We start from the raw sequence: 26,484 nt of genomic DNA, 5'->3' as shown, positions 1-26,484 counted from the left end.
CACTCAGGGCTGATTTCCTTCAGAATGGATCGGTTTGATCTTCATGGGACTCTCAAGAGTCTCCTCCAGCACCATAATTCAAAAGCATCAATTCTTCTGCAATCAGCCTTCTTTATGGTCCAGCTCTCACTTCCATACATCACTACTGGGAAAACCATAGCTTTAACTATACGGAGTGACATCCAGTAGCAAAGCAACAAGGAAGCTTCACAGTTTCACCTAAGTCCTAGAAACACCCCTCCATTATGTTGATCACAGGCAAGGCCAGCACCAGGTTTGAGCAGGCCTGCAGCATAGTTATGGCTACCAATGGCCTCCCTGGCATAGTGCCACTCTTAAGCACTCCACTGAGGCCTCATGACAGCAGCACGACAGCAGACCTTGGCAGTCATGCTGGCACACTTCCAATGGGAGCCAATCAGTTGCTTGGCACTAGTCGTTGTTGAGTGGCTACCATTTAAAATTTCCCAAAATGCAATGTCCCATAGTGTCTTATGTAGTAAAATCCAGCCAATGGAGGATTAGTGGTAGCATCATCAGAGGAGACCTGACAGGTGGTGCTCACCATGAGGGAAGGAGGCAGGGTGGGATCCAACAGCTGTCATATGCCAAGGGCTGACACCACATCTGCTCTTTGGTTTTCGAGATGACACAGTTGCTCTAATATTGAAGCAGGCATAAATCCCTCCTCCTTCACTAAGCTTACCAACCCTGACCTTGTTCATTGGAAACTCCCTTCCCAACACGGTTCTCTTAATCTTAGTCTTCTAGGTGCCGAAGATCAGCTTATGTTTCACCCTTCTGCATCAGATAGACCTCCACTGTATTACTGTGATAAATAGGGAAGCAACAACCCTTTCTCTCCCCAGCGGCCAAAAGCTGGAATGGAAGTGCCGATCTCTAAGCCACATCATTGACTTAGGTATCTAAAATAATTTATAAATCACTTAATATTTTTTTAAAATCTCCAAGTGGTTTGCAATATATTAAATATATGCATCATTAAAAAAAAATACAATCTAAAATCAGTTAAACAGCAGTATAAAAAAGCAAATAAAACATAGGGCTTTACAAGATGTCTGAGACAAATATAAGTCTTTACAAGATGTCTGAGACAATTGATGGTTTCTGCTTCCAAGGTATGACAGGGGCAGCAGCATAAAATCTGTATTTAAGTCATCACCGTGCGATACTCTGAAGTGTATGGTGCCATGAGTAGAATTTCCTCAGATAATCTGAATTATCTTACAGGTTTGTTCTGAGGCAGGTGGTCTTTCAGGTACTACTATACTAATTTCACTGGATTTACCATATTTCACTGCGTAATGGTTGCATTTTTTGTGCCGATTTTACCTTTCCGAAAAAGTGTGTGTGACCATTATGCAGTGAATTACCGGATGGAGGAAGGGGCCACAGGCGGGCAGTGGAGGTGGTTGCTCACCTGCTGCTTCCCCTTCTTGGCTGGGATATCCTGCAGCATGAGCTGCAGCTTACCCCAGAAACTATTATGTGGGGAATGCTCTGGGACATTTTTCGGGGTCTGAAAATGGGGGGAGGGACTATTACGCAGTGGCAACCAGTATGTGGTGAAATACGGTATATACATTGTTACACGCCACCCCCAATCTCTGCCAAGCGATGACAAAATTCCAGGGAGTTCCCAGGGCTTACAAAGGGCTGTATTTCCTTTTGGACAATTAGGCACAGCAGAGGCTGTGGTGTTTTTATGAAATATGGTTTATATACACATATTTACAACCTGAGTCTAGACTCTAGACGGAGAGAGTTCCCAGCACTCACTTCACAAGAAAGTCCTTTATTGCTCTCCTAAGCGCAACAAGCTTGAACCTACAAGCAGAGGTATCAGCTATGCTGCCTGGGCCTCGTTGTTATAGCTTGTTCTCCTCAGCATGGCGCCCTGCCCACTTTTACCCTCCCAGAACCACTTGCAAAAACAACTGCTAGCCTTTCCGCTTACAGCATCACCCACTATTACCCTGGCAACTTCTCTTTCCAAGCCAGTCAGGGAGACTTATGTTTTGCAGCTGGCTTATCATTATCAAACAAACCAGACCATTATCAAGCAATAGATTCTAACAAAATTCAGAATAAACTAATTTTAAAAGGTCTTGATTAAAAGTCTAAAGATGAAAAATACTAACCCACATATTGTTAACTGCATAACAGAATATGCATTAATACAGAGAAGCATTCCTGGTATGTATATATACAACTTCCTGACTTCATTTCTCCTTGACTGAAGTATAGGTCAGGATTAGCATCTCCAGAAGGAGACAGAGAGAAAAGGCTCTTTAACACTTATTATATTAATTTGTTTAAATATATGCAGATATAATAACTTCTCATGACTTTCCTATTGGGGCTGAAACCTGAAAGGAAGACAGGATATATTGGGGCAGATTTAAAAAAACAACAACAACAACTAGGCATTAGGGATGGGGGAGGAATTTGATTCAGTTTGCAGTTAAAGGCGAATCTGTCAATTTTGCACTTTCTGAAACAATATGAGAACCAAGGCACAGGCATCTTTCAAAATTCACACTTATCCAGAATTTGCTGTGCAGTTCTCCAACCAAAGAATATACACATATATTAGGGGAAAGTGTGCATAAAAATGAATACATTAGTGAAAATAAGACTCAAAAATGCATTATATTAGGAGGAATTGCTTGCAAAAATGTGTATATTAGTCAAAACTGAAAAAGGAAAAGTGTTTATGAGGAGAAATTTGCACTAAAATGTTGATGAATTTTCAAGAGGACTGCTGCAGAAATGTGGAGACCTGAATTTAAGATTGGAAAAATGAAAAACAGAGGGAACTGAAATTGACAGATCCTTCCATCCCTACTAGGCATTGAAGGTATCCACATTCATGGACAAATTCATGCTTCTTTTCCTTTCTTCTTTTCTTTATTTCTAACTAGATATTACAAAAACTGTACATATTTTGAGAAAGCATACCACAATCTTCCACTGAGGTCCCATTACTTGAGTAGCTGCTTGCAGATTAATATAATGTCTGTATATTTGCATGCTATCACCAGCTAGAAGATACTTGTACAGTGGTACCTTGGGTTACATACGCTTCAGGTTACATACGCTTCAGGTTACAGACTCTGCTAACCCAGAAATATTACCTCGGGTTATGAACTTTGCTTCAGAAGGAGAACAGAAATCGTGCTCCAGCAGCAGCGGGAGGCCACATTAGCTAAAGTGGTGCTTCAGGTTAAGAACAGACCTCCGGAACGAATTAAGTACTTAACCTGAGGTACCACTGTATTTAAATGGTACTAAACAACCTATATTCTTTCAATAGTCCTGGTGTGAAGGTACTAGGTTAACATTAACTGCAGCCAAGGACTATTCCAGTAGAAATGAAATACAACTAATTGAACAACTCATTTGTCCCATTTGACTAACCATTTGTTAGGTCAGTGGGCATGGTTGCTTTCTTCTTGCCTGATACTATTAAATCCAGGATTAAACACTATTAGCTCCTGTGATCAACAGCGCTCTCTCTCTCTTACTAATCCCTGTTGGGGGAAGGGAACAGATGCTGTTTCTAAGCTAACTGATGAAGGTCTAGATCTTCCCCTCTCCTTTAACCCTCTGAACCATTAGTCAGGGCAAGGTGCTTCCTCACGTTTACTGGTAACTGTCCAAGTTTTAGGGAGATAATCTCAGGATAAATGAACACCAAGAAAGGAGTACCGTATCTCCAGTTTTTAAAAATGGATATTTCAACCCACTTGGCAAATTCTATTGATATTTTGTTTTCCGTTAGAGTTCCTGCCTTCATCTTGACATGGGTCTATCAAGCTTCCATTCTAGATGTTTGGTATAGAATCTCCACACCTTGTTCACTTGCATTTTCCTGGAGGTCCACACTCTGCTATCAGCTCTTTGTAAACCTATGTTTCCCCAGCGTTTCTTCCATATTTTTTTCTTACCAGAGGAAGTCCAATGTTTTTGAGTAGATTAGCACAATCTTCACAGATATACATGCCTTTAGTGCTACCCTTCTGTCTTTTTGAAGAGGTCATTAGTCATTAGTTTAAGGTAGAAAGTGGTCTTGACATATCGGGCAAGTAAACCTATTCACCTTAATCTTTGCAGTGGTCACAATTCTATAGCCCTGCTATTTTTTTATTTTAAATCCATCTTTTAATTAGTGCTAAAATGCTTTTCTTCATATATATATTTGAATATTTTATTTAAATATTATTTACTAATATTAAAATATTAGCAAAATACTGCTTAAATGAAAGCTATTGTTGCATAGCAGTCTCCAAGCAGTGCGAGATTTCCTTCAGAATGAGCTACAACAGAGACTGTGGTGTCTTAATGATATATGGTTTATTTACACATATACAGTGCTTTTTTTCTTTAAAAAATGTTTAGGGGTACTCTCATTTTGACTCAAGAAAATCACCATTTTATAGTTCAAATTGGGGAAAATAAATACAGCAAATGGACAAAAGTACAAAGATTCACAAAATGTTTAGGGGCATGCATACCCCTGCATCGCCCCCAGAAAAAAAGCACTGCACTTATATACAACCTGTGTCTACAATAGAGGATGTCACAGCATTAACACCCTAAGAGGGTCTCGCTTCCCCCTGTAACTGCAGCCTTGTATTCAAACAGAAATCAATCGTGGCTCTCTCTGCCTGCTTCCCAACCCACAGTTTATGTTACAGCTTCTAGCTCACCTCAATCCAAACTTTCAACTCTCTATCTTTCTAGTTTGCCGTATCCCACCTGTTTGCCGTATCACACAGAACCCCTTCCTTTGTTTCCTTAATGGCCCATTGCCCAGGCTATCACCTCACCAGGAAACCAGTGTGGCTATTCCAAGAATTAGAAGGAGGCCCAGGCATTCAGCCCCATAAAACTCACTAAAAAAACCTTTCCAGTCACCAGCATTTCAGCAGTGCCCCACATTAAACATTTCCAATCAACCTTTATGATCCACCAGAAACATTAAACTGTTTGAAGAAGAAACATATGAGTAGTAATGGGAGACCACTCTTAAATGAATAACCACTTAGAGCTAATGAAAGAATTGTGTGTGTGTTTTAAGGATCACTCAGAATGTTCCAAGTGGTCACTCAGGTAAATAGGACCTTTGCCTAACCTATCCAGAGTTAGCTATTCAAGCTAACTTGTGTGGATGGAACATAGCAGGGTGAAGATGCAGGGGAAAGTGCAATATCCCCTATAATATAATCACTTGCAGCTTACAAAGTAAGGGCAATGATTTATTAGCCCAAGGAGCCACCTGTCTGGAAGCAGCCCATGCCTCTTAAAAGCTGCTTGGTGGGTGCAAACACGGGATGTGCAGTTTTCGGTGCCAGGAAACGCTGCCTCATAGTCATTAGTTTCAGGTAGAAAGTAGAAAAGGTTAGAAATTCTGTGCTTATTAAACAAAGCCAGAATGGTTTGAGACTCATATCAAAAGTATATTACAGTACTGGATTTACATGAAGTGAAAGGATAAAACTGGTAACAGCAAGTCTTAAAAACAAATTCATTCTCTTGATTGTTTATCCCCAGGAAGTCAAAACAGCACTATCCATGCACAATATAGAGGAACCAGGAGGCTCTGGAGAATCCCAAGGTTTTCAGAAATAGGAAAATAATTATATAACCACCTAAAAGCGGGGGGCAGGGCGGATCCCCCAAAGCAGCCCAATGAAGACTAGGCATGCTCAGTGGCCACAGACTATTTTGAAAACGGGAGAGTGGGAATGGAATGAAATATCCGGGGAAAGGGTATGGCTAACTGATTGGCTATGACACTGAACAAGAGCTCTCCACACCTGTAAATACCATAAAACACAGCTAAACAATGTTTTACGTAACCGTTTTTCTATTTTATGGGTCTCCTTGCATTTTAATGACACTGTAAGCCGCTCTAAGCACAACAGGATGAATATGTTTCTTTTTTAAAAAAACAACTAAATGGATGAATAATTATTTAACCCTAAAGGTGTCATTTCAAGTAGATATTTCCTTTTTATACATTTCTTTAAAAACCATCTAAGCAGTGCTATTTTTCTAGAAAAAGAGGTACTGGAACTCACCATGAATACCTCTCTTGTTCTATTATAATGCCAAGGCACCCACCTGAGAAGTGACAGAAGTTCTGGCTGAAAAAAGGCCCTGTATCTAAGTAATGCTGTGTCTCACTTGAAATTCCTGTGGCTCAATCCTGACATAGTCAGCTTCTTCCAGTGCCCTGCCTTCTAAGGTAACATGGGTGGCCATTGGGCAGAGGACCTTTTCAATCATGCTGCTGTCCCTTCACATTTACCTCAGGGAGGTTTGCCTGCTTTTGTGTCTTTATCTACCTTTGCATTTTCTCGGGTTCTTTAAAATGTTTTCAGAATGGATTTTATCTTGCTGCAGCTATGTTTCTTATTTGTTCAGCTCTTTAAAGATGCTTGAATCGGGTTCCTTAATATATTAGTTTTAACGTTTGAAATGTTTATTAGTATTCTATAGCTGCCCTGCAGAAATACAGAAGTGAGGCATGTGAAATTATTTAAATAGCTGTGCTTTTCATTTGCTTGTTTTCAAGGCCAGAAAAATGGCATGGAGGAAGGCAACCATACTGAAACGAACTGTGGCCTTTAAAATGTTTATGCTATAATAAATTATGTATCTTTGCTGTTTCACATTTCATGTAACAGTTGCAATAGGAATGCATGCACTCTGTGTGTCTTTCTCTGTGTGTATAGCGAGAAATGGCAATGCATTGTTTGTTTCCTTGCTTATTTATTTTTTTCTGAGCAGCGCATATTCCAGAAGGTTCCATTAGGCTATCTTCCATGCACAAACACCCTAAAACTTTTGCCCCAAATATTAACTTAAAATTCCTTAAAGTAATTTCTTAAAACGGGGAAATTACAGAGTGGTAGCCATGCTAGTCTGCTGCTACAAAAGCAACAAAAGAATGCTGTGGTATCTGCCATATATGATAATCTTCATGCCTCTGACGAGATTATCTTTCCCTCACAAAAGTTTAGGCCTCAATATCTATGTTAGTCTTTATCAGTCTTCCTCAACCCCTTGCTCTCATTATGCTTTGGACTACAACTCCCAGCCCACTCCTGGTTGGGGATGATGGGAAATGTAGTCCAAAGCATGGCATACACCAAATTAGGGAAGGCTAGTCTTAAAGGAGCCACAAGTCTCTTTGTAAAAATAGGGGCTTACTTAAACGACAACCGAATTCAAACTGATAAAATAGTTGTAAGTTCTAAAATGCCTATCTTGAAAAGGACAGAACGTTTCAGGAATATTTTCCCACTGCATTTTTTTCTCCTTTTCCACAGGAGAAATCATTCTAGAAAAAAAAATAGCATAGTCTCTTGTTAACTCTGACAGAGAAGAAAATGATTGCAAGTGTGGCAACCAATATTTAGAAACATAGGCCTAGGAATGCCTCATAAATGAATTTTTACTCTTATCCTGATACCAGTTCACACCTCTGGTTTGCTCTTAAGTTTTGTTAGATAAATGAGAAGAGGAATAGGTTGTGGGCAACAAATCCAGACCTTTCAGCTGGCCTTCTGACAAGGTCAGTTGCCCTGGCAACCTCTCACCTCTGTGGGAGCTGATGAGTAGCAAACAAAAGTGGCCCCTCAGGGAATTGCTCCTGGCTCAGAGACCACTAGTTGCAAGCTTCTCATTTGAAAGAAGAAAGAAATAAGTTGGGCAAAAGTACTGAAACTGATTGGTTGACATATAGAATTTACTGCAGTGACAATACTGTTCTCTCCAAGGATTTCATCAATGACATTAATTAGGGTTGCCATATTCCCAAATATGGGTTTTCCCCAACATTTTGCCAATTCAGCAAAAATCCGCCCAGACGCCATTTTGCAGCCAGTTATGTCCAGGAAAACCCAGACGTATGTTGCTGCATGTAATCAAGACCATTTGCAGTACAATCTTCAACATATCTGCTCAGAAGTATGATTCAGTTCCTTGTGACTTGGCAGCTAGCATAGGAGCCAACTCCTAGGGGCTGTGGAGGCCTTGGCCCCCACAATAAAATATTTGAAGGGGCTGGGCTCCCCCACAGTTGATGGGTATTCCCATTCAAATGTTGTGTGTGCACTGTATCATGTGATCAATTATTCAGGGCACGGCTTACCTGGGCCCCCACAATATTTTATTCAAGTTTGCACCCCTGACAGCTAGTCAGGAAACTTTTAAAGATAGCCATTTTAGAATTTGCATCCATTTTATCTGTTTGGAATTGGTTGCAGTTCATAATCCCCTACCTGGAACCTCAAAGATTTCCAAAGACTGTAATGCTATAGGGTTTTAATAATGTTTAAAGGATTTCAAGTAGAAGCACTGAGGACTCCTAATATAATTAACCACAGCAATGGATATGTTACTGATTAAAGCCCCATATTTGAAGACCTCCCTTAGGTAACTTCCCAGGGACATCAATGGGATTTCTGAGTGAGGTGTTTGAGAAGAATCTCCCCGCCCCACTCCAGAGCAGGTTCACCATATCGGTTTCCATTTGAGTATTTGGCCCCACGTCCCGTCAAGGCTGCCCTTTGACTCTTTCATTTAACCAGTCCCCTGAATCTCAGGGCTTTTTTCAGCCAGAACTCAGTTCCGGCACCTCTCAGGTGGGCGCCATTGCTATTCTAAGAGAAGGAGGGACGTGTTCGTGGTGAGTTCCGGGACCTCTTTTTCTAGAAAAATAGCAGTGAGAAAAAAACAGCTAGCAAAATTGTAAGGATAAAGTACTAGTGAATGCAAGACTACATGCAGAGTTCCCAGACATGGAAGTCAAATAGAAAACCTCAAGTAATGGATAGTGGGGTTAATATTTGGCTTTACATGTTTGAGAACCACTGTGAATGAATACGGATAATTAATACATGAAAATCTCTATTTTCATGTTTTAATTATATTGTATCATAAATGATACATCATAAAATGATACAGCTACCATTTTATTTTAAAATGTCAGTGACAAGCAAAACTTTATTTTTTGCTCTTTTATGAACTTCCAGTCACTGTAAGAATATTCTAAAGAAAAAGGAAAAACTGAATGTTGCGTTAGCAAATGTAAATGACACAGAAAACACACCTAATCCCTCTCCTGCTTTATAAAGAAACTTGAGCACAATATAGTCAAAGATAAAAATATTAAAAAAACTGTTTAGCTCCATTAATTTCAATAGGAGATATCTAACTGGACCATGCCCCTAGGTTGGTTTGTTTCTTAATTATATCCAAATATCATTGGTACCAAAATGTAGAGCATACCATATTTCAAGCGGCAACAGTCACTCATTAATATTAGAATAACAGTGCTTAGTCTAATGAGATGCACATATTCTCTGGTCCTGTCGATCTTTTCTCCTGTAATCTGCTTTATGAATTTAAAAAGATTATCCACCCAGGCCTCTGTTGTTGGCAACAGGCAGTAAGTACAATATTGCTTGCCATAGAAAATGGTCCCAGTAATCAGAACCAAAATACCGAGACAGGTGCTATATGGCATGATTTCAAATTTCACACCTCAAATCTGGGTATATTTTGGGCGGTGGAAAGTAGTTTCAAAACAGGTCATAATGAGCCTGTAGCCAAAGCAATCTGATTCTATAATCGAACACAGGCCTATCTGGTATGTCCAGATATATTATTTAATCCAGGTTACAAGGCATCAAGACAGTTCTCTTGTGCAAGGTCCATTGAAACAAATGGAAGCTGCATAAGGGCACAGCAGTGAATGGTTCCTTGGAGTTGCAATCAGCCTGTTTCCAACTGCATACCCACCAACATTTTTCCAATGAAAATAGGGACATCCTATTCTTTGGTGGGATGTCTTCTGTAATTCCAGGACTGTCCCTGGAAAATTGGGACACTTGAGGGGCATGCAACAGTACTGCTCTCAGTGGCGCCCAATACCTGAAACTGGATGCAGAGCCTCGTGCTAGCCCCGCCTCTGGCAGGTCTGCATCCCATTTATTTCAGTCTCTACTGAAGTCTTTGGGACTGCTCCAGATTAAAGCAGTTGAGTGGAGGTGGCTGCTGTAAGCTTACACAACTTGTGACCCACTAAACAAACCAATCCAAAACAGACTTAGGCACACCTAAGTCTAACTCTGCAGAGGATCAGGCAGACAGCCCTGCGTTTCTCCCTTTTAAGGTATTTTAAGGTGGTTATTCCTGAGAGACCGAAAACTCTCTATACTTTTCACACATGTGGCTGAAAGCTGCTCTGAATCTCTCCCTCGCTATCTATGTGAATGCCACTGTTTGGATGTTCAACTCCCAAGTTTGCATTTACCGTACTTTCTTAACACACAGGGTAAATACAGGATCGGGAAATTTGTTAATTGACTGAAAGCTTCCCCCCTCCGCATTTCCAACAATATGTCTAGATATGGGTTTGGCTCTTGAAGGAACGGTCCTGTAATTCCTTCATTCCATTTGCCCCGTAAACTATAAACTGGGGTGGCCAATGTGGTATCATCCATATGTTTTGGACCACAACCTCAGCCAGAGTGTCAGGGAAGATAGGAGTTGTAGTCTAACAGTGTCTGGAGGGCACAATGTTGACTAGCCTTTCACTTAAAGGGGAGCGGGGAGAGGTTACCCTACACCAAACCCAGAAAAGCTTTCTCACTTACCTTTTTTACATCTGGTATGTTAAATACCTTCTTGGTATGAGCAACCCACCCAACTATCCCAATGTCCAGAGGAAAAACGACTTCTTTCTCAGGAGGCACCAGATTGCTCTCAAATTTGGAAGTAGGAGTGACATCCATGAGCCTGCTAGCCACTTCTGGAATACCATTGCGGGAACGTTGAATAAACATACTACACCGGTCAGCTGCCAGCAACTGTGCCAACCTTTGCAGGATTTTGTGCACTATCTTTTCCACAGAGCTGGCTTCTTCCTGGATTTCCATCATCAGCTCAAAAAGCACCTGACATTCCTCCAGCTTTGTCATTTCCTTGAAGGAGATTCCATCCTTTACATCCCCAGGGTTGACTTTGAAGACGCTTCCCACTACTTCCGCACGCAGTTTTTTGTCGTAATACTCCTTGGCAAACTGTGGGTTGTTCTCCAGATATTTCTCAACATCATCTTTACTTATCTCACCCATTTTTGCTCGGTAGCTTTTTCGCCGCTTCACACCTCCATCACCATCAAAGCAGCAGCAATCACAGCCAAAAGTCTAACTTTGCTTCTAAGGGGAAAATGGTAGATTGCACATTCTGTATAGAATATAGGCATAGGCTATAGACCTGTAGCCTTGCTCTGTGGCTTTCCAACCTTCTGAAATCCTTAAGATTTGACAGCAGTCCGCTGGCTTAGTGTCTTCTTAGTGAAGGATCCAGGAGACTGCTAATTAAAGAGATGTCAGGACACTAAACCCTTGAGCACTCTTAGCTCATAAATCCAAAGGGAGACATTTTAGAGTGATAAACTAAACCAACTGTTCCTAGATTGTGCAATGGTGTAAAAAAAAAAGGGCATGTAAGTGGGTGCCCATATATTCTCGCTTGCATTTTATGCTCTTTATTTCTTTAATGGATTAGAAATTTCCTTTGGTGTACAATGTGGGAAATACTTAAGCCTCTTTCCCTCCCCACAGGTATGCAAATAAGTGCTTCACATGCCCACACGTGCACTCCTGTGCACATGCACAGACACTCTTCAGTATAAATGATACTTGTACCTTGGATACACGAAACACACCAGGAAGCCACTCATTGTATGGGAAAGCTTTCTCTTGCTAGGAAACTGGGTAGTTCTGGAAACAATAACTTCAGTAGTACAAATGTATAGAATGGAACAAACATTAAAGTATTTACACAAAGGTGGGATGATTTAACTCAGTGAACCTGAATGTCCAAGACAGCTAGGTAAAGGCTGCAATCCTAAAATTAATGGCCATGACTAATTTAGACCCATTGATTTCAGTGGCCGTACTCTGAGTGTAACTTAGGAATACAAGCCATTGAACTTAATAAATTTCCCTTCAGACAAGACATGCAAAGGAGTGGGATGTACAGTTTGTTTTAGTATAGGAAGAAGTGAGCCAAAAGAGTTTTGAATCACAATATAGATTTTAATAGATAATTCTGTAAAAGAAATAACAAACTCTAATTCTCTTCTTTTTTTTAACGGCCAACATCTTTTAAGGAAAAAACTTCCCATTGGTTCAAACAATCATGAGATAATTTCCGACCTTAATCCTTGCCTAAGTATTATTAGTAAATATTTATGATGCTTTAAAAAGAGTCTTCTTTTTATTAAAATGCATTGTATAATTGGGCAAGAACTGAATAAAGAAATCATAAAATGAACTCTTAATAAACTGCTTCACATACAATATAGTCATAATCATAAAAATAACTTTTGTGTGCTAACCCTGATGATAATTTTATCACATAATTATGTATAGTGGGTGGAATTCATTGCTGCACTATGTTGAACATTCAAACTGCACAAGCACATCAACTTGCCAGACAGAACAATCCCCCTTTCCCCTCACCCCATGTGCTGTTCTGGGGCTTCCCCTACCCACCCCCCAGCCAATTTCAGGAGGGGGAGAGAAGATTGGGGAGCCCTGTTGTGCAAGCAGACACCTTGCACAGAGCATCAGTTGAGAGGGTTTGTCAGGTGAATCCCACCCCATGAAAGTAATATAGAAATCTAAATTTATTTCAGTACATTTTTTTTAGTCTGGCAGTTTATGATATATTTTTTAAAAATCCCCCCAAATTATTTTCCACAGAGGAAAGCAATGGTCTTTGTACATTTGATTCTTTCTCACATTAATAAAAGCTTATTAGATAAACTTTATTTACTTATCAAACTTAAGCTGGTGGGAGAGGCAAATTCCTAAGCCCTGGTGGCTTCCTCTGGCATCAAGGGTACACAGTACCAGTACCTTAAAAAAAAAAAGGTCTGGTTTTGGCCCAGTTCTGTTAAGGTCATCTTGAATCCCAATTCTGTCTTCTGGAACATTGGCTACCCCTCCCAGTTTGGTGTTATCTGCAAATTTGATGAGCATCCCCCCAATGCCTTAATCCAAGTCATTTATAAAGATGTTGAACATCAACGGGCCCAGGACAGAACCCTGCGGCATCCCACTTGTCATTTTTTTACAAGGTGAAGAGGAGCCATTAGTGAGCACTCTGTATTTGATCGATCAACAAGCTACAAATCTACCCAACAGTTACATTGCTCAAACTTGTTATATAAATAAAAATAAGCATGAGTGGTGATCAAATATTTCAGTAACACATGTTTTTAAGTGTACAATTTAATCTCACTTTGAGTATACAGGTTTTTGTTTTCAGGTCAGCACAAAAGAAGAAGCAAGTTTTAAATGCTGGATTCTGTTTTCCATATAAATGCTTTTGGAGTTTATGATTGTGGTGAACTAAGAGTATTTTTCTTTATTGTGTTGCGATTTCAAAAAAATCTTGATATACACATGTCTTCTTATTTTAACATGCATGACATATTGTTGACGCTTGCAGTTACAACAGCAAACACAACTATTTATGGAATGCTTCTTAGCCATACGCCATCTTTGAGCTCCTACAGTACATGGAAACTCCTAAGAAGGATAACTGACAGACATGTGGCTATTCAAAATAGATTCAAGTAGCATGTAAATGCCAAAGGTATTTATAAGGTTCCACTTGTTCAGCCTAGTGTTTACATCTGAGTGTAGTCATGGCAACAGGAGTTCATTCCTCAAGATGTGGCTCATCCTTCGAGATTTTCAAAAGAAATTGAGAGTTTGTGGACTGTACCAAAAAGGGATGAAGCGGTCTATCTTCTTCTTTTTTGTTTGTTTGTTTCAGTTTCTCATTTTACCAATGTTAAATTTAGTTCTCCACATTTCTGCAGCAATTTTTTTAATCCTTCAAAGAAATTCCATATGAAAAATCTGTGTTTCGCTTTCAGTTGTGTTTTGGCTGTCTTTCAGTTTGGTTTGAAAAATGTGAATTATTATTATTACTGTATTTATTATTTATTACATTTTTATATTATAGGTCTTCTAGGTGAGTTTGTCTTAAATGGGAATTGAATCAAATTTCTTTTCCATCCCTCGTTCTAGCCTACCACCAAATCATAAAAGTAGAAACAGAAAAGTCATGGGCTCCAATCCTTCATACAGGTAGGCTGTTTCAATTCCAATGCACTTCTCTTTAATGGGCCATGATCTCTCTCTGTCACACACAGAACATTCTTAACATCCTGCAAGTTATGACAAAGAAATCAGAAATTCATAGCTGTTAACATTCATTTCAAAAGAGATAACCCAAGGAAGGGAGGAAGCATCCTTTCTCTCAGCCGATATATGATAACATGAAAAACATCGTTCTTGGCTCTTGAACAAATGGTTGGGTTAAACCTGAGGTAACCCTGTAACCAAAGGAGGGTGGGTCAGTCAGCTTGTGCCCTCCTTTTTGGCCCAGCTGAGGCTACAGCACATGTACAAAGCCTTTTATATCTGGAGGATTTCCCAGTACATGGCTTAAACTACTGAAGCAGGGAGTCTAGCAATTATTTTATCCCGTCATTCCTCAGAGGAGCTCAGGGCAGCATATATCTACAGCCTCTTTTTTTAATCGCATATCACACCTGTGAAGTGGCTTAGGCTGAGAAATAGTGGCTGAGTTCAGGGGTCAACAAACTTTTTCACAGGGGGCCGGTCCACTGTCCCTCAGACCTTGTGGGGGGCTGGACTATATTTGGGGGGGGGATGAACGAATTCCTATGCCCCACAAATAATCCAGAGATGCATTTTAAATAAAAGGACACATTCTACTCATGTAAAAACACGCTGATTCCCGGACCGTCCACGGGCCAGATTTAGAAGGCGATTGGGCCGGATTCAGCCCCCAGGCCTTAGTTTTCCTACCCATGGTTTACACACACAACAGGAGAAGCATCCATTGAAAAAGACAAAAAACGAAAACAAAACCAATCTTGAAATGCTGGAGAAAAGGTATGTTTCACACAGTGCTTTTCTGCATACACTTCACAGCTATCTCTCGGCCCATCCCAACCTCGTTTCACATCTACACAGCTTAATTAGTGTCAGATTTGTTTGTCTTTGTGTACACTCCAAGGAGCACTATCAGAGCAGGGTGTTTTTACTCTGTGCAAAGGTGTTCACCCCTTGACTACAGCATACCCTCCAACATGTTGAGTTCCCCAAACCAGGATGTGTGTCTTCCCAGCCATGCTCCCACATATGTCACGTGACTCACATGAGATTGCTGCCCCCCCCAAAGGGCGAGATCTCGGCAAGGAATCGGGTAAGATCGCAGTGCCCAAAATGGCTGCAGTGCTTTTGCAGGGGGAAATTGGATGTCCTGGTTTTTCTAGGACACATGGGGGTTATGCTAGAGAAGAATTAGGAATAGCTGAAGGCAGAGGTTTTCAACCTTTTTGGGTCCATGGCTCCCTTGTCCAACTACATTCTTTCTGTGGCACCCCTGTGGGGCTCAGGGACCCAGTTATGTCACCCTTTGCTTGCAGAGCCAGCAGCCCCTCACCCTTTGGGGAGTGTTCCCTCATCCACATCTCTTCTCCCCTCTCCTTAAGAGTCCTTTGGACAGCTGCAGCTGCTGGTCCTGAGCTGCCCCAAAGAAAGGTGCCTCCTCACACTGCCCCACAGGGGCCTGGGAAGCACCCCCTGGCCAGCCCCAGAGGCACCATTCACCTGAGCAGCTTGAAGCCAGGCCTGCTGCAACAAACTGCTGTGCAAGCCTTTGGGAGGCAGAGACAAAAGAGGGCATCAGAGGAAGGTAGGGAAGGAAAGAGGAACAGAGGCCAGTGTTGTCCACGGCACCCCTGACTATCATTCAAGGCACCCCAGGGTGCCACAGCACACTAGTCAAAAACCAGTAGTGTCAGGACTCCAATCGGTGCAAAGCTGGTTTGAGAAACAATGCACCAGACAGGAGTATTTTATACAAAGTACAGGATCCATATGCATTTTGGATAATGTTATGTGAACACGGATTAAAAACCCAGCATTGGAAACACAGTGAGCAGGAGTGTGAACACTAGCCAAGGCGTTTCGAACTTGTTTCAACCAATCATCGTTAAAACAGTTCATCCAGGTCCAGTCAAGATGGCACGCTGCCGTTATTTTAAAAAAACAAGCAAAACCTTCTGGACTCTTCTGTGTGGCTGCTCTGGAGGAGGAGACTGGGCAAAGGTCACAGTGCATTTTGTAACCAAATGGAGTTTGAACTCATTCAAACTCCACCATCCGCCATTCCACACTTGCTGCACTCCCCTCTTTTTTGTATTTGGATCCCATCACACTATTTGAAACTGAGTCCTTATGAAAACAGGATAAACAGGCCAAACTCGATGTGACACTTCCATGTCTATTTCCTCACTTTAACCAAGATCTCGGCAGCATATGAGTTAAGGGGAGTATTGGGGACGGAACAGCTTCACCTTTTTTACCTTTTGGCCATTTGCCTTTTTTACCTCTTGGCCATTTGCTCTCCAAACAGAGATTCAGCAAACGCCTTCGGTTTTAACCTTTAAACACCCACTGAACACTTTTCTTTGCCACTTGGCTTATGCAGGCCATTAGGAAAATATTTTCCTGTAATAACAGATGATCTCTGCTTGTAAATTTTTGCAGGGTTCTCTTTGTGTATAGATATGGTTGTTGCAAACCATCTTGATATTTTTTTAATTATATGGTGGTATATAAATATTTTTATAATAAAATAAAATCACCCCGGTTGCTTTTTTTACCAGTATAATGGTACCTCAGGTTAAGTACTTAATTCGTTCCAGAGGTCCATTCTTAACCTGAAACTGTTCTTAACCTGAAGCACCACATTAGCTAATGGGGCCTCCTGCTGCCGCTGCGCCGCCGGAGCACGATTTCTGTTCTCATCCTGAAGCACTATTTCTGGGTTAGCGGAGTCTGTAACCTGAAGCGTATGTAACCCGAGGTACCACTGAATGTGTTAGATATGAGGACTCATCTAGTTTGGGCCTGATTGGTTCTGTCATCCTGTCCTACTCCAGATTACATAGCTGGAAAATGTTTAACAGGATTCCTCTAATGCTTCTTGAGATGTTGAAACTACAGAACAAATATTGACCTGCGACGCAACACCATGTGCTCAAAGAGGAGGAAAATAAACATTTTATATAACAATAAAAGAAGCTCAACAACAAGGGGGGGGGCATGAATTCTAAGGATTCTGATACCTACATTGCAGGGAGTTGGACTAGGTGACCCTCATGGTCCCTTCCAAATTTACAGTTCTATGTTTCTATGAAATGTGATTCACACAGAAAAGAACGGCAACATTGTACCCCATGGCCATAATCACTGGGTATATTTGTACCACACTTTGTTATGTTCTTCATGTGTCTGGAAGTCAAAAGCAAAGCCAACTTGTTGATCTCTATATTAATGGTTCTACACATTAAAGCCTGACAACATTACTTTCTTCACACATCTAACAAATCAATTCGAAAATAAAACCTTCTTCTTCTGTGGTGCCCTCACCCTGTATGAGATGTCGTCGTCATTTTACCACATCAGGACTCTCCTATCACATTGCCACCTCATTCTTCTTCATGGGAATTCTGACCACAGTACTGGGGTTGAATGTGAAAGACTCCATTGAAAAACATTTTCAGGGTTGTCACACATTAATACTCCACACTTCATCTCAACCTCAGTGAAGGAGGGGAAACATTCATACCATTGCGGACAAAGATTATAGAGCTGTTCACACAAAGGACCTCATCAACATGTTGATGTACCTCCTAGCCATGCCCCCTGAATGTTGAAGCACCTGCTAGCCTGCAAAAATATACAGATACCCCCTTGTAGCAACTTCTCTGCCTGAATAGGAACCTACCTAATCACTTAAGTGGAGGAGCCTTCCTTTGTTCCAGACTCAGAGACAAACTCTGCAAAAGATTGTCAATATCACTCTTGGCTAATGGGGAGACCAATGTGGACTAGCAAGCTAGTAGGCTCTAATGGTGAAGCTAATGAATTACAACCCATAAAACCCTGTTGTACTAAACCATTGTTTAAGGTGATGCTCTCCAACATTACATATGAAAATAGGGGCATTCTAAATGCTTTAGAATGAAATGTCCCTGTTTTCATGAGGTATAGCGGCAAGTAATTTTCTTAACAATATGGGCATTTGTATAATGGAATTGTATAATGGAAAGAAGAACACACTTCTTTCCCCTCATATAGTCTTCCTTGTTAGCATTTCTTGTCTTGTTGGCATCTCCTCCTCTAGGAGCCTCAAGTTGATCTTGCTGTGTCCCTCCTGCCTTCTTGGTCCCCCCCCCCTTTTCTTCTTCTAGGTTCTGTTTCTACAAACTAGAGAAGCATTGTCTGGTCTGAAACCCAGGGTGGATCATGCGTTTGCAACATCCCCTGCGCAGCCAGTGACCGGGATCAAAGATCACTGCAGCTCCATCGGCCTCCCGTTGCAGAGTTAAGCAAGAGTGTTGTGAAAACAGCTTGACCAGCAGCGGGAATCGATCAAGCTCTAGTGTGGCTCATCACCTCCCCCTAACAATATTGATCTTTTGCCTGCTGGGTTTACAAAAGAACTGCTCCCCGCTCCTCCTCCCTACCTATAAAACATGCATCCAGCCTTGCCTCTTGTACATTGTAGGTTTGACTCTTTGGATCTGCGCTGCTCCTTTACAGACCGACATATCCTCTTCAGTGGCTTTTCAACCCCACTGTCTGGTGATTATGGCTCTGTTATTACTGAAAAAAGGAAGGCCCCATCCTTCCCTGCACACAGAGGACTTTTTAAAAAAGGGTGCGGGCTTCTTAGGATCTTGGAGGTGGTATTTATGAAGCTGTCTCCAGCTTCCCCCAAAGCATCTGCCATCCATTCTACTGATGTAGAATAGAATGTCCCTATTTCCTGAGGAATGTTGGGGCTGTGTGTGTGTTGGGCGCTTTCCTTTCTTCTCTGTCATGAATTGCATGTTCTGTTTGTTGCTGGTGCGTAGGAGCAAGATGGTTCACCTGAGAGGAGTCCTTGCCTGGTTGGTGCTTGTGGCCCTGGCGCTGTTGGACACCAGATGCCAAGCACAGCGCGACTGTCGAGTGAGCAGCTTCAAAGTCCAGGAAAACTTCGACAAGTACCGAGTAGGTCTTTTCAGTCTGTTTTCCTTCTTTTATGCTACTTGACATGTAAGATACTGCCTGTGTTGGCTTGTAAATTATCTGCACTTGAGTTCCAGTCCCTTAAATATAATAAAAACAGAGTTGCTTCACTTAGAATTATCATTTTAATTATTTTGTAATGATTACAGAGAAAGGAACACCAGCTCTTCAGCAAGGGAGCAAGTTGCGTATACAGACAACATACATTTAAAGCATATTTCTAACACATTCCTCGCCCTGCCCCTGAGAATCCAGGGCAGTGTTTTACCCCTCACAGAGCAACAGTTCATAGCACCCTTAACAAACTATAGATCCCAGGATTCTTTGGGGCATATGCTTTTAATGTATGGGGTGTACATAGCCAAGGACAGGATGAAATGCACCAGAGTAGGATTCTTGTATAAGCAAAGACTTGGGATTATCCTTAGATTCTTTAGTATTGGATTCCTCTCCCCAGCCCAAAAAAAGAAAAGAAAAAGGATAATTGAGCAGATCAGTGTAGTGGATTTTCTAAAAACAGCAAAGTTCATTCTATAAAGCTAGGCGACTACATTTATTATCTCATATATTAGAGAAAACAGAAATACTATTTTGATTCCTGTTTCCCACATTTCTTGATGGGTTGCCTGACTTGTGTTTATTTTAAAACCACAGTTGCACTATAAAGCTGGATGTCGCTGGTGTTAATTTTTAGTCTGAAATATAACTAAGCCTAAGTACATATAACAACCAGAGATACTGTTTGCCTGTTTACTTTTAGTGAATTTCAAAAAGGGTAATTTTGTGAATCTCTTGCAGAAGTCTCTTTGCTGATTTGACTGTAGCATGTTTTAATTTCTAGCACCCAATAACCTGATTTTAGCTAATTTCAATGGTAGTAGTAATAGTAGTAGTAGTAGTAGTAGTAGTAGTAATGCTTTAAAATACATTATAAAATAGGGGTGGGAATCTCAGGGATGGGGCCCAAATGACCCACAGGAAGAAAGGCTTTTCCTATGGGAAAGTCAGAATTCAGCTCTTGGAGGGCTCTAAATGTGTGGGTCAAGTTACCCTATGGATTTCTACATAGAGATTGCATCATAGTAAATAAAAGAATTGGTTTTGGATATTTATTTTACGTATGACGGTACAAATCACTTCTACTCCCGTAGAATTTTCCTTACGTTTTTTTATCAAAACTGTTGGCTTTCCTCAGAATTCCTTGAATGTTTCTTCCATCAAGTTGAAGCTGAGAAAAATTTGCTGAGAATTCAGACAATTTTTCTAGCTAGCCTTACTGAAATTCTTCAGGTGTTTCAGCTGAAATGTCTCAAGCTGCTCCCCTTTGCTGCTAATTTTATTTTGGCAAAAATTTTGGGCGGCAACCTACATCTGGGAGAAGTCAGCAGTTGTGGCTAAAATTGGTCAGAACCGCACAAGCCATTTTAGCTTCCTAAGGTGAACAAAATGGTGGCCCACCATTTTATGTACAGAAGCTGTGGGCTGGCAGTTGCGTTTTGCTTCCTTTAAAGCTGATGGCAGCCAGCTAGTTTTGTGAGTGCATGCGAGGCTATGTGGTGCACCCAGTTCCAATCTCCATCAGAGGAGAATGTCTAGGGGGCTTGGGAGGAATGGTTAATGGTGCTGCCAGAATATCTGTGGCTTAGGCAATTTCCTCCCTCTGTCTAATGATATGGCCAGTCCTGAAGCCCGTTCGAGATGCCTCTCCTTTCCTTATACTGCATCCCCTAAGCTCATCCTCTAGGCACCTCTGACAAGACCTTTTCTGCTCCTACTGCAGTATGCTGGCTTCTGGTATGCCGTGGCCAAGAAAGACCCCGAGGGACTGTTCCTTCAGGACAATATTGTAGCCCAGTTCTTTGTCGATGAGGCTGGGCATATGACTGCTAAAGCCCAGGGCAGAGTTGTGCTCTTCAAGTAAGTCTGTTTCTTTTTCCACTGCTTCCCCATAGGCTCCAAATCCCTTTCCGTGTTTTGTAAGCCCAAGCACACCCCTAAGCTCAGATTCCCAAGGCTTAACTCTATATCCATCGCTCCCTCTTTTCAGTCAGTTGGAGATATGCCCTGTCATGACGGGTATCTTCACGGAGACTGAGGATCCTGCCAAGTTCAGAATGAAATATTTTGGGATGGCAAGCTATCTCCAGAAGGGAAGTGAGTATCAGTTCTTTTTAGCATGCTGTATATTATTTGTGTTGCTTGTTTTCTGCTGATTGGTGTAACAAGTCCAAAGCTGACTAGTAAGGCTACCATTTGCAGAATTGTGTCAATCTACAGTATATATGATGCTGAAGGAAAAAAATTGGAAAGGAACAGGAACACACAATGTTTGATGTTGTGGGACAGTGGATGCATAGAGTGGCCATGTCTCCTACTTTACAGATGACAGTCCTCTGTGTTGAAGGGCTACCAGAGGATGCTGCTCTCTTTGAAGGCGTCTCCAATGGGAGGACTACTAAGCCCAAGTCTAGCCTAAAGATAAGGAACTATAAAAAGTGCCAGCAGGAGCCTTGAAGTTGCCCATCAACAGTTAGAAACACGGGGTGAGCAGCCACACAAGTTACCTGGTTTCTTCCCCACTACAGTGAGATATATTGCATTCCTGTTTAAATTCTAGTAATTATGCCTAAAGTTCCATCTGTACAAACAAGTTACCATATGCAAAATTGGCGTCCTTTTTTGTAGTTATGCAAATCCTCTCTTTTTTGGGGCGTGCATAACTTGCTACCCTAAGCATGCACCAGTAACAAAAAGTACATATAACTAAACATTATTTGCTGATAGTACATGCAGATGTAGAGCCATCTGAAGACATATTGCAGATTTTTCTGGTCTGTTGAGAAGGAGTGAAATCGACCTGTTCTTGACAGCAGTGGCAATTGTGGCCTGGCACAGCCATGGGAGAGCCAATCGGGGGGGGGGGATTCTTGCCTGCGCAGCCAGCTTACGTCACCATTTGGTCTCAGCCAGTCGCGGGGGGCCAACAGGATTCCCCCCTTCTTTTCTTCAACCTTCAACAAGTATTCTACCTTTGCCCTGCCACGAAATCAAAGCATGCAGCTTCCTGAGGACTCAGAGTCCAAAAGGCCATTGTCCTTATCTATGTCCTTATGTGAAATACCAACTCTCAGCATTCCCTTTATTGAATGTTTTCAAAAGTTGGCTCTTCAAGATGATCCTGTGAGGGCTTCTCCAGTTGACCTGTTTATTAAGCATTCGCCATGACTTGCTTGCACAATGGTTATTGACTGGATATAAATTATTCTGATTTGTGAGAGATTTATACAGCAGTGAGCATTCGTCCTGTTTGCTTGTGTGGGGTTTATAGGTCTTCTCATTAAATCATTCCACACTTTTTGATGCATTTTCCTGTCACTTTCCAAACTGCAAAAAGCCACTTTCAGTGTATTGGTTGTGCTAGGGCAACAGAACGCTTTGATCCGTTTTAATTACACAAACATAATTTTCCCAGCATGCACTTGAAACCTCTCCACAAAATTCTTATAGTCTGGAGGCACCTTGACAGAAGAATCTGCTAAAACGTAGCTATCTTTTCTGACATTTTGACAGCTTTGAAGATCAAGTAAAATCCATTTGTTTTCAAGCCCAGATTTACCCCCATTCATTTTTCCCTTTTACTTTTCCAATCTGTTTATTATTCTATCCTGTCCTTCTTCCCAAATTTGCTGAACCCAAGGGTCTGATCCAACCCCCTGCAATGCAGGAATCTCAGCAAGATCCTACACGACAGATGGCCATCCAACCTCTGCTTAAGAACCTCCATGGAAGGAGAGTTCACCACCCCTCGTGGGAGTCTATTCCACTGACAAGCAGCGATACATACTTTACATATGTGCTTTATATTTGCATGCACATTTTACATTTCTACCTTCCTTCTTGATTTTTCCTGAAAAGATTAATCTTCAAATTGGAAAATGGTCACACATGTACTATACATTTAAAACACTCTTGTTCTACTTCAACAGTCATGGCTTTCCCTCAAAGAATGGCACCTGTATTTTGTTGAGGAGCTCCCAACAAAGCTTAGCACTCTTAACAAACTACAGTTCCCAGGATTCTTGAGAGGAAGCTATGACTCTTAACATAGTACAAGAGTGCTTTAAATGTAAGGAACAGATGTGACTACATGTATTAGACTTGATTCATATATTTTTATTTAGGCATGCACTTTAGATGTTTAAGTGCTATTTTGAAAACATAAAGTATATTTTTATTTATTTGTGTATTGTTCCTATTTATTGTCTAAACGGCAGTCAGACATCTTTTCTGCCACACATGGAATTCTGCATTCCATATAAAACAAATCCTGGTTTAATGCAAAATGTTTGAAGTGCACAGTGGTGGCACAATGGTACTGAGCTTTCTTAATTGTTTTTATGGCTTCTTCCAGATGACGATCATTGGGTAGTGGCCACAGATTATGACACCTATGCTCTACACTACTCTTGCCGTCAGCTGAATGAGGATGGCACTTGCGCTGACAGCTACTCCTTTGTGTTTTCCCGCGACGCCAATGGACTACGTCCAGAAGCACAAAGAATCGTCAGGCAAAAGCAGACAGAGCTCTGCTTAGACAGACAATACAGGGTTATTGTTCATAACGGTAAGAAACATTTCAGTAGAATTTTACCAAAGGGCGGGTGGGCAAAAGTACTGTTGGTAATTCCTGTGCTGCTATGAAACCGTTTGCATGCCCAGGCACAGTAAGCCTGAGGTCACCAGGGAGCTGGAGGGGTGTGAGAAGCAGAAATGAAGACATGACAACTTTGGGGGATCAAAATGGCCACTACCCTTAATGTCGGCGTAGGCATTGGGTACCCATCTTGAACCAACCCGCCTGTTTGCTGGTTGATTATTCCATTGGGGTCCTCTGATTTGTTTTTGAGGGGGCCAGACTCCTTCAATGTTCAGAGGGCTGCACATGTGATCCCAGGAGGTCATATTGGGCCCCCACAATTTAATGGAGAAGTTGGTGCCTCTGCCAGGTGATAAGGATCTCTCTCTCTCTCTCTCTCTCTCTCTCTCACACACACACACACACACACACACACACATGACATGGATTTATTCTAGGCAATCCCTCCAGGATGCTATTTTGGAAGTACTATGGCCTGCCACATCAATTTCCAGTTTGTACAAAAGCCTGTACACTAGAAAACAGTCTATTTATTCATTATTACATTTACATTCCAACCTTTCATCAGCAACAGTTCCCATCACCCCTGACCTTTGGCTATGCTTGCTGTGGCTGATGGGAGTTTTAGTTTAGCATCATTTGGTGGGCAAAAGGTTCCCTGCACCTGATCCAGAACTTGTATTCTCTGACCCATGAGCCAATCTTGACACATCAGGGGGTCCAATCTTGACACATTGGGGAGCTCATTTTCCCCAATCCATGCCATGGCATGACATGGGCTGACAGGGGGGAGGACAAGGTTTAAACTTCCATTGGCTGTAGAATACTGTCGAACTGAGACTTGCTAATTCTGATTTGAGACCAAGGAATAAGGGTCATAGGTAACATACTTTATTGTGGCAAGATTTGAACTGATACACATGCCAGTCTAATTTCACAAATTAGCTCTAGTTGCATATTATTATGTTAACACCTTGCCTCTATTTTGTTATGTCAGCTTAGACATTTTAACAGCTTTTCTTTTTCTTTTCCGTTTTAGGATACTGCTCTGAGGAAAACGCTCAGTAGTTGCACAGTTTGAAAAACTAATTGTTTTGTAGGAAAGTCCTTCAAGCAGATTCTTTTCGATTTTGAGTATATTTATCTGAACCGTACCATTTACCCTGCCAGTATGTGGAATTTAATAAACATGAGATTAGTGAATTACATTTTATTTGTGTTGCAAACACATGTTCATGAATATAACATCTGTAATTAGCATGTTGCACCAGCTAAACATTCTTTTATGCAAGTGCTTACAATTATAAATCCATATTGTAGTAACTAATTTCATATCATTTTGATGATGATGATGATTTTTGGTCACCACAGGCTTCCCCCCTCCCCCCAGTTGGCAATCCTAGTACAGTATTTCAATTTTTTTAAAAATACAAAGTATCTATTTTGTTTACTTTCTGAACAGGAATACTTTATTCGTTATTTAAAACTTTTATTCCCAGAAACAATGGCTTGACATTTTGCACCTGATCCACAAACGCTGTTGTGTTGATACATTCCGATCCATCACCATTCCAGAGACAGCATACCTGGGGAGTTCATGTAACACTCCCATGCCAATGGCTGAAGGACAATGTTCTGTGCTGACACAGCACCAAAGTAGCACTGACCAAGGTTGCAAGTTGTGACATCCATGATTGCTGCAACTGCCAGTTGGCTTAGAGCCCTTGTGATAGCACCAGGTCAGGAGCTATGAGTCCATTTCTTCCATGACCAGGTTGGTGACCATGGCAACCAAAGGGCCAGGATGCAAAGGCCTCATTAAATATGGTGGAACTTTCAAATAAACTGTGTTGGGTTCATCACAGATTATCGCAGTCGTGCTTTCAGTAGGACCACACCAGTTTAAGCAGTCTGAATTTGCCCCAAAGTAAGGTGTAGCTAAGCTGAGAAACACCTCTACTCTGAAAGAGGTTTATGTCACACAAACTGACATCCTCACTACAGATTCCATGCTGAGGTTGGCGCCATCTAAAATTTAATACTTTACTATTTCAGTAATTGCATTGACATCCCTCTTTTCCTCCGAAGAGTTCAAGGCAGCATACAAGATGAATCCCTCCCGAATTTTATCCTCACAACAGCCCTGTGAGGAACGTTAAGCTGAAAGAATGACCACTCAATATCACCCAGTGAGTTTCATAGCTGAGTGGGGGATTTGAACTTTGTCCCCTTTGTTCTAGTCCAACACTCTAGCCCTGACCTCCCCAACCTGGTGCCCTTCTGATGTTCTGGATGACATATCCCATCAACCCCAGCCTGCACAGCCAATGAATGAAACCACAGACTAGCTTTTTTAACCGTAGCTTGATTGAAACTCCATAGGTTTGCCAGAAGCTGTGTAAAATAACTTTTGGCACAGTTTGCCATCTTCAGCCCTCAACTGTCCCTCCTGCCTCATGAGGTCAGAGAATTGTAGAGTTGGAAGGGACTCTGAGGAACAACTAGTCCAACCCCCTACAATGCAGGAATAGGCACTTGTCCTCTACAGGGATCGAACCTCTGACCTTGGCATTATCAGCACCACGCTCC

At 41.5% G+C, this 26,484-nt stretch overlaps 2 protein-coding genes across 3 annotated transcripts in view; one reads left to right on the top strand and one right to left on the bottom strand.

Moving 5' to 3' along the window:
- Nucleotides 1-11,336, bottom strand: part of PDE6C (phosphodiesterase 6C) — a 40,627-nt gene extending 29,291 nt beyond the window's left edge. For both annotated transcript variants that reach the window (XM_081006770.1, XM_081006771.1), the window contains exon 1: nt 10,695-11,336. In XM_081006770.1, coding sequence (XP_080862896.1) covers nt 10,695-11,174 — 480 coding nt within the window. In that variant the 5' untranslated portion in view covers nt 11,175-11,336. The remainder of the gene's footprint in view (nt 1-10,694) is intronic.
- Nucleotides 11,337-18,674: 7,338 nt separating this feature from the next.
- RBP4 (retinol binding protein 4) lies at nt 18,675-25,103 on the top strand. Its single transcript, XM_081007378.1, has 6 exons — nt 18,675-18,809; nt 19,082-19,220; nt 21,019-21,155; nt 21,286-21,392; nt 23,650-23,862; nt 24,935-25,103. Exons 2-6 carry the CDS (start codon nt 19,089-19,091, stop codon nt 24,961-24,963), a joined length of 618 nt encoding a protein of 205 aa, XP_080863504.1. The 5' UTR covers nt 18,675-18,809; nt 19,082-19,088; the 3' UTR covers nt 24,964-25,103.
- The last annotated feature ends 1,381 nt before the right edge of the window (nt 25,104-26,484 follow it).

Source organism: Podarcis pityusensis (genome assembly GCF_964106645.2).
Source record: "Podarcis pityusensis genome assembly, chromosome: 5".
NCBI lineage: Eukaryota > Metazoa > Chordata > Lepidosauria > Squamata > Lacertidae > Podarcis > Podarcis pityusensis.
This window is presented reverse-complemented; position numbering and strand designations above follow the sequence as displayed.